The sequence below is a fragment of the Ornithodoros turicata genome, chromosome 9, assembly GCF_037126465.1.
Source record: "Ornithodoros turicata isolate Travis chromosome 9, ASM3712646v1, whole genome shotgun sequence".
Lineage (NCBI taxonomy): Eukaryota > Metazoa > Arthropoda > Arachnida > Ixodida > Argasidae > Ornithodoros > Ornithodoros turicata.
In genome coordinates this window covers 35,759,473-35,773,059 of record NC_088209.1, presented here as the reverse complement: position 1 = coordinate 35,773,059, position 13,587 = coordinate 35,759,473, and the positions used below count along the sequence as shown (strand labels likewise).

The 13,587-nt window shown below is 48.6% G+C and overlaps 3 protein-coding genes across 3 annotated transcripts in view; 1 reads left to right on the top strand and 2 right to left on the bottom strand.

Annotated features, from left to right (window-relative positions):
* LOC135368778 (transforming growth factor beta receptor type 3-like) overlaps nucleotides 1–7,374 on the bottom strand; it is a 42,854-nt gene extending 35,480 nt beyond the window's left edge. The window contains exon 1 of the mRNA XM_064602291.1: nucleotides 7,149–7,374. The gene's annotated coding sequence lies outside the window, so the exon portion shown is untranslated. The remainder of the gene's footprint in view (nucleotides 1–7,148) is intronic.
* On the top strand, nucleotides 2,253–5,031 carry LOC135369465 (heme-binding protein 1-like). The gene is made up of 5 exons (XM_064603053.1): nucleotides 2,253–2,297; nucleotides 2,639–2,719; nucleotides 3,540–3,669; nucleotides 3,755–3,938; nucleotides 4,697–5,031. Exons 1-5 carry the CDS (start codon nucleotides 2,253–2,255, stop codon nucleotides 4,866–4,868), a joined length of 612 nt encoding a protein of 203 aa, XP_064459123.1. The 3' UTR covers nucleotides 4,869–5,031.
* Nucleotides 7,375–11,077: 3,703 nt separating the features above from the next.
* LOC135367938 (uncharacterized) lies at nucleotides 11,078–12,489 on the bottom strand. Its single transcript, XM_064601034.1, has 2 exons — nucleotides 12,160–12,489; nucleotides 11,078–12,049 (listed from the first exon to the last, which is right to left on the bottom strand). Exons 1-2 carry the CDS (start codon nucleotides 12,260–12,262, stop codon nucleotides 11,298–11,300), a joined length of 855 nt encoding a protein of 284 aa, XP_064457104.1. The 5' UTR covers nucleotides 12,263–12,489; the 3' UTR covers nucleotides 11,078–11,297.
* Between the last annotated feature and the right edge of the window lie 1,098 nt (nucleotides 12,490–13,587).

Below are 13,587 nucleotides of genomic sequence, written 5' to 3'. Positions count from 1 at the left end.
AGTCAACCGGTCGCCTTGCTTCCTCGCCGTAGCAGACGATTCTCGGCAGCCAATAAAAGTGCTAGGATGATGTGACGTCACAGCACCTCAGACACACGCTCTACAACTTTCCAATGGACCTTCTTCACATACGCGTCGTGTCCTAGCGGTTCGCTTGGCGCGCGCCAAAGCAGTTCCACGTGGGTAGCACAAAGGACCAAAACCAGTCCGGAGTGGGACCATAGTGGGACCGACGAGCTGGCGCCATTCGTGCTCTGCGTGCGGCCTCCTCACTGCGCCATCTAGTGATGACCGAGATAACCCTCTCCGGCGCCTCAAGGTCATGTGTATGCGCGCAGGCCATTGTGAAAAATTTAGAGTTCCCTAATTAATTGCATCGGATTAATTAATCAGCCACCATGAAAAAATACAGGCAACTAGAACACGCGGCGACTCACAATATTCTGCAGTCTTCATTCGCGTATGACGGACCGCGTTTTTTAGATCCCGGTGCACGTTAGCTTGTTCGAGGTGCCTTTCATGCTCCATCAAAGTGCAGAACATTTGTGCAACGAAAGAAATTGCCTACTACGTGTGCGTAGCTAAATATATAGTTCTGCAATCTTTTTTACGCAGTGCTTCTGGAAGGGGGTGCAGTATCTCAGGCCTCAAACTTCGTGTTCATTCGTCGAATTCCCTAAGACACACAGGTGAATCTAGGTAGCTTGCGTGCTAAATCTCGTGTCTTCAGAATCTTGCCGAATTTGTGTCATTGCAATTCCAAGTATCTCCCACACTGTATTCTTCCAAAATGTTTCCTCTTTAGTGAAATGTCTACTTTTGAGCAATATGATGTCACAAGGTACCCAAATCTGCTACACGCATGACGACATTGCTTCTTGAAGGTCTATTTCCGCTTCGTCTTTACCATAGCTGTTGGCAGTCTTCCAACGTGTGGCGGAGGGCGGTGTCGCGGCAGTATCTATAGGCGAGAAACGGCTCCCGGTGACTCCAGCTACTCTTGGAGAATCTGAAACTATGCAGGGCTCTTTCGGAAATTCCCGAGAGCGCGTAATATTCACTGACAGCATCTATAAATATATATATATATATTGTGCGCCTCAAAAGAAAATGAACGCAAGAATTGCGACTTGTCCCGTATTCCAGAGGGAGCAACGCAAGAAAATGAACGAACAAGGCGGACATCAAGAACATCCGTACATGTGCTGAAGACACGGAATGACCCCGTTGACGCGCACTTCACCGTCAACGCTTTTCGTCGTGTCCTAAGGAAAATGTGCCAGAACATGCATCCGCAGGATAACGCTACAAGTAATCTCTACCCCGGAAGAAGCAGAAGACGAAAGCCACACCGCTAAGAAGAATCTGCCCAGTTGACAGTATACGCTTCATGCAGATATTCCCAACCCAAATGGACAGCTGAACTGAGAGCGCAAGAAACACGGACAAAGAACGGAGAAACAGACAGGACGGGCGCTAACTTCCAACTACGTTTATTGAAGAAAACGAGGCGTTGATTTTCTCACTCATCTCATTTTCTTCAATAAACGTAGTTGGAAATTAGCGCCCGTCCTGTCTGTTTCTCCGTTCTTTGTCCGTGTTTCTTGCGCTCTCAGTCCAGATGTCTCAATACCAACTAGCCCAATCCTCAACCATTCTCAAATGGACAGAACGTACACTCGCAACACGGCGAGGAAAAAGCCATTAAAAACATTGTTTGTAAATAAACAGGAGTCACCCACTTTTGCTGCGGAAAACAAAGTTTTCCCACCGCACCAGAACCGGCACGTGACTCTAGCGCAGTCTACTTTCCTCGCTGGCCCGGCGAGCAACCCGTTTTGAGCAAGTTCAAGTTCAAGGTTACGCCGCTCCAGTGCCACGGAAATGCAGACGACGAGTTCGTTCACCTCGAACAGCGAAATCATAGCGGGAGGTCCAGCTGGGAACTGGCTTGGGACGCCCGGGCAAGCAACGCATCATCATAAAACAATGGTCGTTTACCGAAGGGAGGGGGAGGCCTGCACCTCGGTCACCGGGACTCGGCTCTTCCGGGTGCTCTATAGTGGGTGAGGAGGAAACAACCTTATATAAGCTTCGGGATTTGGCCTTGTAAGTATAGAGACCGGACACCACAAGAAGATTCTTCACTGAGAGACTGTCCTCTTTCCGACGGTCCACCCCGACGCAGAGGTGCATCTGTTTCGGCAAAGTTTCCTAGCTTTGTATACCTTATAGTCTTTCGGGCGACCAAGATGCAACATCTCCTGGTAGTAGCGGCACTTGCAACTGTAATACAGGTAAGAGGCACCTTCACTTCCGAGAGAGAACATAATAATTCAGCGCCATTCTTCGACTTCTGTGGCTTCAAGTTCACCCCAGTGGTTTATCCAGAATCCCAAGCACAGAGAGGTGTTAGAAAAAAAGTGTGTGTGTGTGTGTGGGGGGGGGGGTATTATTAGGGTTACTTACGTCATTACGCCTTAACATATCATTACCGACATGTGTCTAAAGCTGAAATCGCAAGGGCACCCCCCGTAGGGGGCACACAGCTGTAAAAGTTACGGGGTGTCACTGAACATTTGGGGGGTGTAGGGGGGTCTGGATAAATGACTGTTACACCCGGTTTCTTCCTCGACAGCTATCCTCCTGTTCGTATGGTTTCGGATGTTCCTGGAGGGGAGTGGAATGCATCGACTACGAAGTTGTCTCCAACGATGCGGTAGGTTACCTTCAATTCACAACACGACCGCGCAGATGGTCTTTGAATAAAAGCCACGTGTGGCCATTGACGTAGCTTCATATACAGAGAGCTTCTCTGTAAAAAAAAATTACGCGTTCTAGGTCACGGCCAACTCTATGTACAGCTCACCAAGTGGAGCTCTGAAACACAGGTGGTTGGGAACCTCGTTTTTTTTCGCGTTCACCTTGCCACCGCCACGCGGCTGGGGGCAGATAGATGTTCACGACAGGTGGGTATGCCGGTAAAAGTTCACAGCAGTGTATGCGCGAACAGGGACCATATCTGGTATGGCAAGATAAGGCAAAAGTTTCCCGTGAGACTTTACATTGGAGTTTGGAGTTTTCTGGCGCAAGGACATGAGATCAGAGGCGGATCCAGGATTTTTCTGAGGGGGGTCCTGCCTTGCACAGCATGCTATTGCACGACCAAGGTCAATTGAAACTCTATGTAACGACGAAAACTGAGGGGGGGGGGGGTCAGGACATCCGGACCCCCTCCCCCTAAACCCGCCCCTGCATGAGATTTTACGTTGCAATAAATTGGAATTTAATTGAAGTGACCGGTACGCGCGCGCACCTCGGAATGACGCAAAATGAGTTACCGGGTGGTGAGCGCTTGTACTGTTTTTCTTTTTTGGGAGTTCGCATATTCGATACAAACTAAAAGAAATCAACATGGAGCCCAAGGTAAGTGAATAGGAAAGGCAATCTGCGGGGAATTTCGCTTCAAACTCTGGAATGACTATTTGCACTGATCAATCACTTTGAATAATCCCTCCCGCCCCACGCACTTTGTGTAGGAATATGAAGAGAGACTCTATCCGGAGACGAAGTGGATCAGCGTCACGAGCCGTGGGATGTCACTCTTTGAAGCGAAAGTGAAAAGCTTCAGGAAGCTTATCTACTACATACAAGCTTTCAACGATCAAAGTGAGCGTCACGCTATTTTATCCGCATTTTTTGGTGTCGTCGTGTGCACGATGCTGACCGACGACGGCTTCGTCGTCTCCTGCAGATGTGACGGTCGACCTGACCACGCCGCACAGGACTTTCGTGCACGAGCGCGGTGCCAGCGGCAAGCGAATGTCTGACTACACCATGGCATTCCCTTTGCCTCTCAGCCTGTACCACAACCCGCCGAAAGCAAACGACAAGGAAGTGTTCATCCACACAGAACCGCCAAGGCGGTATATCGTCAAGTGAGTCAATGGTTTATCAGAAACGCGAGCCTTTCCGAAGAGCATCTAGCGCTGTATTGTGAACAGTACTCCCACTGAAGAAAGGAACCAAATCGAAACCAGAACCATCGCGAAGCCAAAGGTTTTCCACCGGCAACGTCAGTGTCGCTAAAACGTATGCCATGTACCCTGGAACGTTGATTTTCATAAGGAAATATAACATTTTTGGCAAAATCCAACTGTATTAGCTAATGGAATATGTAAGGTCCTCAATATATGCCGAGGCAATCCTAGGAGAGCTATGGCGTGGTCTGAGGTCTTGAGGCGGAACCTCGAAAGAAGCACAGCAAAGGCCTGGGGTTCTGAGGTAGAACCTCAGAATTTCTTGAGGTCACCTCAAAAGAGCGAAAGCGAGGTCTCAGGTCCTGAGGCAGAACCTTAGCATCTCTTGAGGTAACATTAGACGAACCACAGCCGGGTCTGAGGTCCTGAGGTAGAGCCTCAGGATTTCTTGAGATCCACAGGCAGATCCACAGATCCATTCCAGATCCACAGGCAAATCTGAGGTAACCTCATACAACCTCAAGATATCCTGAGGTAACCTCAGGACTTCTGGGGTAACCTCAAGACGTTTTTCGAATAGGACGTGACCAGCACTAGGTGCCTATGACGGGAATGCACTGCCTAATCAAGCACAATGAATGTAATCATAATATTTCTGAAAGAGCGACACAATACCTATTCTACATTATGTCTATCGTTCCTCTTTTCCTCTACAGGGTATTCGGCGGGAAGCCCAGCGAACAGGAATGGCTCCGACATGCCGATGACTTCGTCAAAAGCGTGAGACGAGATCCCAGCATAGTCACAGATTCATACTACATCGCCAGATACGACCTCCTCTTCTGGATACACGAAAGACGCAACGAAATATGGCTGGTCAAGAATTGATCGCGATCTACGTTCTGCGCCATTGCCAAAGTACCCCCACCGCGTGTCCAAGGGCAGTCTTTGAAAGGCGTGCCGTTATTGTACTCATCCTATAACCGTGACATCAACTTCATCCGTGATCCTGGGTGCATCGTCTTGGATCTTAGCACATGTCACGAGGACGCGTCTCGGAAAACGAAGAAATGAGACTCGATTGCGTGCATAGTACCTGCTCCTGAACGGGATGCTGTGCTAGTTCTGCTTCCGTTTGGCATTACTGTCGGCTGTCACCGGCAAGGGAACGTCTCGCGATTAGAAAGGGCCGTGATGTGATATCACTTATTTATTGCGCGTATTCGCGAGTTCATTGAGTGTAATCAATAAATACACACTTTCATTGCACCGGAATAGGTGCCTCCTGAAATAGTTTGGTGTCCCGTGTACTTTACCGTGTATTCACACGAGCGACATCCTCATAGAAGATTCTAGTGGAAGAAATAGCGAAAACACTGCTCACAGAGCCGAAGTTCCGTACTGCACAATTAGCAGACGACACTTAGCATACGACACAGTCAGCGTCTTTTCTTGTCGTCTGCTACAGAATGTCTTGTGGCTGTGTCGCAGGATATTCCCCTACGGTTAGCAGTGTACGTGAAGACACGTGACAGCAGAAAGCTATGACGTTTCTCGCATCTTCCGCTGTAGTATTCTGGGGAATGTCGTTCGTGTGAATACACGTTACTGTGAGATGCCGCCAGATGCGGTTCTTAGTTTTAAAGTACGATGTTCATAAACCACTGTGCGAGTGCACGTGGGAAGGCCATAGGTGCCTTCTGAAGTTAGTACGGGGTTGCAGTTCATAAAATCACATCTCAGCAGGAATCGCAAGACTGGTGCCGTTTCGGCCAAAGTCGGCGCTTGAAAGTCTGTGCAGTCCCTGTTAATTCCAAACCTATCAGAAACTTCAATGAACTTGTGGGGAAAATTCCCCAAAGTAACGCTTGCAGAATGGTAGCAGACGACAGAGTTCATTCCAGCCCAAATGCGGTGCACAAAGGCATGCCTCTGCCTCATAGGGTACTTGATTTCTCAACTTGGAGTAGAATCTATGCCGTATCCCCTGCATAGGAAAGGTCCAAGAGATCTAACTTACAAAGGCCCCTACATGGATTGTGAGCATGCCGCCATTTAATCTAGACCTAATGGGATATCCAGGACAACACACCATTACACAAATTGATAATTTTATTGCTTAATTTGGGTGTAAATTTTGCAAACAACAACATTAAACAGTGGTTCTCAAGGAGAGTTATTCCCTGCCTTCCTTCTTGACAAAACAATTAACGGAGAATGAAAAAGCACGATGGCTATTCGTGCGTCCAAGCTTGAAAACCGATGGCATTGGACAACCTTCCTTCAATGAGGAGGATGCTTAATGAACCTTACGGAAGTCAGCATCATTGCCAAGCCACTGAGGCATAGACAGACCGTGCTCTTTACATAAACTGTGGCAGATGTATGAATGTATGCTGCCTTCGTACACAACTTCGCTGCGGCGTACAATGCTTCGAGAACCCTTGTTCAGGTACGTGCAGGGCCATTGCCTGATGCGATCAATGAGACCTTCACTGCAGACTATATAGACAGAAAGCTCGTGGGCTACATTTAGGCGAACTTATTACGCGCCTTTATGTAACGCATCTGTGGTAATGTTCTCGAACTCTGGAAGCTATACCCTATTGCTGATATGCGGATGCTACAGATAACGGGTAAGGAGGTCTCACAGCATCGTAGAGTCCAGATTTCGAAGGCTAGCATGTAGAACGGTAACTGGCGGTTAAAAGAAGCAAGCAGTAGTTTCCAGCAAGGGGGCAAATTTACACGAAGGTGAGTCAGCGCTATTTGCGCGGCAGCATGCTGCACGTGCCGCGCAGGGTAGGACTGCGGATAATTTCGACCACCTTTGTTATTATTATTAGTATTTTTTTTTACGTACGCCACAAATCTTCGACACACGGTGCTGAAAGCGGAAGCAATATGCTTACCTCCCCCATATTGCTATACCGTCCTCGCGGCCAGAGGCGTATGAGAGCTGTTCAGCGTCTATCTCTAGCATCCACAAAATAGTTACTTTTCCCGGCCCCATATACTTCCATCGTAAATCCATAAGTCACGGGAGTCATAAGTCCATATCAACCTCAGTCGGCGGCGTCTGCCTTCTTTCTCCGTTCAACGACGCCACAGCAAAAGTCGTTTGCCTAACTTCCCACATCGAAAACGTGCGAAAGTTTCGAAACTTACTTTCTTATGCCCTGTATGTAAGTTTGCCCGTCGCTCAAGCTTCAGCGCCATGGGATTACTGTGATTCCTTCGATGAATTCCTTGACGTACCTTTCTCGGAGCACGCATCACTGCTAGTACAAGCTTCACTTCATGCCACGAGCAGCAATGCCCCTCAAAACTTCCAGAAGCATGAGAGCAAGCCGTTATCAGCCAAGCCGTTATCAACCTTATCAGCGCACCAACAATGTGCACATTGTTGGTGCGCCCAAGCGGCACAATGTACTGAAAGTCAAGTGCAATAGGGGCGGACGGTATGTGTCATATCAAAGTCATATCACGAGTGTCAAGGTCAAGGTTTGGTCATCAGTGTCATATCACGAGTCTGTTCAAGGCCTTCCACCTACCCTTCTTCCCCTATTGCACTCGACTTTCAGTACATTGTGCTGCTTGTGTGGTTACTGTGGTACTCAGCGTCGTCGCACAAACTAGCACTTAGTCAGCACTTTTTGTATTTTGATTTACTTATTTACATATTTTTATACCTTTCCTTTCAGGCCAAATATTGCCGCGCTTTCCGGAAAATACCGTGTGTGTGTGTTTTTGTTGACGTCATGCTTTCCAAACAACAAAGACGGTTAGCAGATTTTGCCAAGGAAAACGCAAATACAACACTCAATGTACGATAAAAAAATTCAATATAAACCAACGAAAAAAATCCAATACACCATAATGCGTTTTTGTCGGCATGAACGTGAACATCTTCGACACGAGCGTGTCCGGATGGGTGGAGCAGTCCGGATCCTGTTCCTTGACCAGTGGTTACTATATGACCAGTCATGCCTGAGGAAGGGCCGAATCAGGCTCCGAAACGTCGGATACCCCTTGCCCTGAGCCCTATACTTGAAGTTTCGTCCTTACCGCAAAGTAGTTTTTGTCGGCAGTTACTTTTTATCTGCCCTGTGGTTGTAAACTCTGCACGGACTGCAGTCTAAGTCATATAGTGTGCAGTTATTCCGATGCGATTCGTACCCACCTCTATATAGACCAGGTGAGTATGTGTAATACCCACAGCAGACCGTTCCCCTGAGCTACATGTCCTAACTCCCCTTAAAACATGCACCTAAAATATAATGACTTCGCAACCTTTTTATTTATCTATTCACACATACTTCGAAGACAAGCGCTCCCAGTAGTCGAAGGGCGAGTGATCAGTGACGTACCCAGGAGCTAAAGTCCCCATAGAACGTACCCCTCCCGAAATATTTTTCTGGCTACGCTGCTGCGAGCGATGGCTGCAACGTGGTCCGCTAGACGACATAGAGGTGCTGTTGGCCCAGGACAATATCAGCTCATCGTTAATTTAATACTGTAACGTGTCGGCACCAGGGTTGCAGAGTTGCCATTCCGGAGTTGGAATGATTCCGGAAGAATTCCAGATTTAGCAGAGCCCGGAATGGAACTGAAATGGTCTGGGTGCCTCGGTGGCAGTTTTGGTTTCAAAGTGCTGGTTTCTGCCCTCGCACCCTTTGCACCGCACCTGCACACGGTCAAGAGTGAAATAACCTTGTCTTTGTTTTTTTTTTGTTTTTTCGTGCTTGGTAATGTCAATCTCCTCTAGCACTGCTGGACTTGTCAGTATGGTTACCGACACTTTTCTTCTATTGAGAGAATTAACGGAATGGAATAGGGTTGCCAAGCTATTCCAGGAGTGGGAACTGACCGTATACCTTTTCATTCCGAGGAATTGAAAGGAGTGGAATTGGAACGGAATGGTACCATTCCGCGACCCTGGTCTGCACTACCTAGTTCACTGCAGGTACCTGCACGGGAGGCTTCCGCTCCGACCTCCTGGACGCATTACCTCGTATACCTCATGGAGGTGGTGTCCTTACAAGCGTTTTCTTCTTGCAGGAAGCACCACCCCTTGACGAAGCTAGTAGCTCTGCTGGTTCTTATCCAATGCTGCGTGTCAGCCCCGTCAACGAACCTGGAGCGGCAGTCGGACTGCAGGCCCCGACCACCTGCAACGCCAGGAATGTCCTTCCCTGGCTTCAGCATTCCGCCGATACAGTTTCCTGGCTTCCAGATTTTTGGTTTCAACTTTTCCGGCATCCGTTTTCCAGCCATAAATATTTCTAGCATGCCGGGAATGTTCGGTATGCCTGCGATGCCGGCGTTTCCGCCGTTCCCTCAGTTTCCCAATTTTCCAATGGGCATCGATGACGTTCAGGACTTCGACATCCCAGACGTTCCTGATGTGGAAGACATCAACTTTCCTCTTCGAGCCACGAAAGAAGAAGAAAAAAAATTAAACTGAATTGACACGCTGAACGGCCTTCTCATCGACTGAACAAGTATGATATGTCGACTGCTTGAAAAACAGGCACGGAGCTTTACAGCAATGTACAGCATGCAGTTCTCCAGCTCGGTACCGGTTGTACTTTTCGAAAAATGGGATCTCTGGTGTGCTCGGAGATCTAAGACGCAGCTATATAAAGGATACTTTCCAACCAAGTTAATCTACCGGCTGGGTAATATATCCCTGTGAACAATGTGGAGAAGTCACATACAGGGTATTTCACGAAAAAAGAGCCAGAGTTTTAAAGAAATCTGGTTCATATCACACCAAAAAGACGGACTGCATAGTGTTACCAGTGGTGTGAGGACGCTCAAACATTTTTTGTTTGTTTTGTAATTAATTAATTAAGTAAAATTAATAAGTCCGTTTTTTTTTAATTATGAGGATTAGAGCCAAAATGTCAATGAGAAAGTTGTAGCGGACGATAAAACGACACGAAACCCGTTGATTGCAACTTTGTACCTCTAACGAGTCTTTTTTCTTTTCCTTTTTTTTTTCCCCGGCTCCAAACACTAACTTTCGGGTTTGCGGAAAACCGACGCGGGACCTGTCGCAGACGCGCGACGAGTCAATGGCAAGCTAAAATGTCAAAATGTCAATGAGAACTGTGACTATAGTCTTCGTTCGATAACAGGACGCTCGGAGAGGGCAGAGGGCTCATCGCGCGTCTGCCACAGGTCCCGCGTCTGTTTTTTGCAATCCCGAAAGTTAGTCTTTGGAGCCATTCCGATTTCTTTGAATGTCGGTCATAGCAAGATGGCTTTCCCGCGTGGCTTCGGAGTTTAAGGTAAAGCACGCTTCGACTTGAGGACGTTCTTGCTGGACGCTCCGAACGAACAGCCGTTTCAGAGCATGGAAATGACTTGCAATTCAAAGAATCTGCTTGCAGGTAAAACACATATAACAGTATATAGGATGTACCCATGGGCGTTCCAATGATTTTTTACAAGAAGGGGGGGGGGGGGGGGCAGCGTGCAAACCACCACCACTACATTTTTCTGGAGGCGGACGTTGCGGACTGTGCCGGTGTTCAGAGGTTCCTATTATGACAACTGAGAATAATCATTACGACCTATGACCAAAGAGCACGCTATTTTCACAAGCAACATTGGAGCTCCAGGGAGGGGAGGGCATGGCCCCCCTTGCCTCCCTCTCGGTACGCCCATGGGTGTACCTTCAACGCCTCTAGTTTTATAAACCGCGGGATCCTTACGGCCGTCTGCGAGTTCTTATGTAAGAAGCTTTCGAAAGTGTCGGAGTGATTATCCTGAAAAAGAACTTGTCAAATGTAGTCTTAAAAAAATAAAACAGAAGCAACGACAGTTTATACGTGTAACGTATGTCAGTAACGGCTGGAGGAAGCGAAAGGACTACATATTACCCAGGACCAGCTGCGTATAATCAGAAATCGATTTCGGGAGAGGTGCTATGGGCACTTTACGTGGGAGAGGAGGATTCCCCATCGTTTCCCTTTCCAAAGTGCTCTACCAAAGGTACCATTTCGGGGTGGAGAGTCGAACCCCCCCCCCCCCCTTTTCTGGCCCAGGACTCTCGTGGAATACTGAATGCATAACACCTGTGCGATATGTTGATTTGAATTCCATTTATGTGGCACAATAAACTTCCTGTTTGACAACAAGCGAAACATGATTCCCTTAACATGATGAAACCTCGGACGTCATTTATTGATGGATGGCGAACGCCCCAACGGGAAAGAGGCATTATAGCGATAGACATGCCAGTACTTTATATACGATAATGCAGCACCACGAATCATATTTGCATTCATTTTCGCAACGTTTTTCGCTTCATTTCTTTTCCCCAACGACATGCTCAACAAATCCGTCCTGCCCCACAACTTCTTGCGCATAACCACCAAAGTTGTTATCACTCTGTTGCTGCTCGTCCGGGGAAAAGAATTTGGATCCTGCTCCTCTCTGCAAGTAAGAACGCCCAGGAGGGTACTGGTCCCTGCTGCCCTCCTGGTACCCGCGCTTATTCCTGTACCGTTCCCACGACCTGGGCCTTACTTTCCAGCCGCCGCCATCACCACTGTAGCCGCGCGACGGCTCAACACTCTCCGGTGCCGCTTGTCGTTTCTGTTTACCAGGGGAACCGCTGTAGTCGTCGTACGCTGCACTTTCCCCGTCACTCGCCTCAAGTTCGGCTGTCCGTTCAGCATCGTATTCTGCGCGCTGGGCAGCACCATCGTCAGCGTCTTGCACAGGAGGAGAGTACGAGTTGTAAGGATCTTCGGCGAGCTTTTCGTAGCTTCCCAAAGCGTTGTCGCCCTTGCCTTCAAGCTGAGACGCGACGTTCCAGTTGCTGTCCCGCTGGTCGGACCGAGGAAGGTACTGCTGTTCGTCAGCTTGGGGATAATACTCTTGACTGGCGTCTCTACGACGGCTGCCTCTCAGTAGACTTCTGCGGGACCGCTTTCTTCTATGGACCAGCCCTTTATTCGTGGCAAGCGAGCGCTGTTCTCGTACCTTTGTAGCTGGTGTCGCGCTTGATGCTGCCGCGAGGTTACGCGTGGCTTGCTTGAGTGCCTCCGGGTCACCTGGAGCATACACACACACACAAAAAAGCGATACGACTGTCACTGTCGTCGTTAAACTTTGCGGGGAGCGTACCCTGGAGTAAGACGTGCAGACGGAAACGCATACTTACCGATCCTCTGCGCTAGCGTCTGCTCACTAGGTCCTGTTGCCGTGGCCACCGTGACGACTACCGCAAGCAGTGCAAACGAACTTCTCACGACGAGGGCAAACATGGCAAACGGCCACTAGCTCTGGCCATACGGGTAAGGAACGAGAGACCCGCCACTCTTCCTCCTCCTTCAGACGTGCGCGCTCATTTATGAGACTGTCAGTGATGATATGGCTGCGAGTCAACGGGTACGAACCATAATGGAAGCGTTCTCACACCGGAACTGGGCTACACAAATCTCCAAAACGTGTGTGTCACGTCTTACAACCTGTGTACACCATGCATTTTCGAAGTCGTGCACGCGGTGGTGGTGGTTGGGAAGGTAGGTCCGACAGAACAGCCGATGCGTACTCCCTCATGTGGCAAAACATTGCCCAAAGTACACGTTCCTGACAACACGCAGCCCTTTAAGTCCGAAACAACAAACGTGCACCGAATCCTTTGGCTTAATTGCCAGGCGTGGCAGCTTGGTCAGAGCACGCTTGTGGGCGGCTTCACGGGGGCGACGCCAAAAAGACGTCTTTCGTACAAGAAGAAGCCGCTCTAAGAAGACAAAAGAGGAAAAACAACAATACAGAAAGGGGAGCGCAAGTTCTCCACTGCAGGCGAAAAGTAAGACGCCGGCCCTGCGTCTGACATTTTCCCTGGGAAGACTTTACAGACGAATGTCGGCAACAGTGCCCCTGAAGTCGGCCCAGGACGCATGCACGCCGCTCATAACCACAGCTGATTCGCGGCGCTAACACGGAACTTAATAATAATAAAAAAAAGTATAGGTAACGGATCTAGGGTTCGGTACTCTACACACGAACTCCTGGGACACGTTTGAGGCTCTATAGGTAGGGAATGTCACGTACGCAGGTCCGCTACTGCCTTCTCCCAGTGAAAATCGGGTTTTATTTCATGATCTGTAAAACTGGGTGAAATAAGGTGATATCGGCTAAAAAAAAGAAAAATTTCTCGTATTTCAGAGACGAACACGAGGTGCCACGCGGCCGTGCTGAACGCGCCGTGTTTAGCGTTCTCCAGTGCCCGTATTGGTGAGAGTATGGCATAGGTGCTGGTGGACAGACTATTGGTGGCTGGATATGCACTTCGGCGAGTAGGTTTTCGGGGTTTTGCCTCAAGTGACGTTGATGCAAATCGGGAGATAAAAACTGGTTTAACCTCAAAACACAAGCGTCTGCATGTAAGTAGCACTTCTGGCCGACAGTCAGAGCGGCGTGGGTTCAAAACCTACTGCTTGCCTTCACATCAAATACAGATCCTGAGCTCTGTCCTAACCACTGTGGATTGGGTCATATTCATCTTGTTTTCAACTGCCCCGCCATGGTTCATGTGCGACAAAGACACTTATTTCCCCTGCCTGACCCAGAAAAAGAAAGATAA

What these genes read in the sequence shown, in the direction of transcription:
- LOC135367938 (XM_064601034.1), bottom strand. Translation starts at nt 12,262, where the DNA reads ATGTTTGCCCTCGTCGTGAGAAGTTCGTTTGCACTGCTTGCGGTAGTC. An exon ending in GACGCTAGCGCAGAGGATCG is followed by an intron (nt 12,050 to 12,159) that starts GTAAGTATGCGT and finishes TGTATGCTCCAG; the next exon opens with GTGACCCGGAGGCACTCAAG.
- LOC135369465 (XM_064603053.1), top strand. Translation starts at nt 2,253, where the DNA reads ATGCAACATCTCCTGGTAGTAGCGGCACTTGCAACTGTAATACAG. An exon ending in AAGTTGTCTCCAACGATGCG is followed by an intron (nt 2,720 to 3,539) that starts GTAGGTTACCTT and finishes CACTTTGTGTAG; the next exon opens with GAATATGAAGAGAGACTCTA. An exon ending in CCAAGGCGGTATATCGTCAA is followed by an intron (nt 3,939 to 4,696) that starts GTGAGTCAATGG and finishes TTTCCTCTACAG; the next exon opens with GGTATTCGGCGGGAAGCCCA.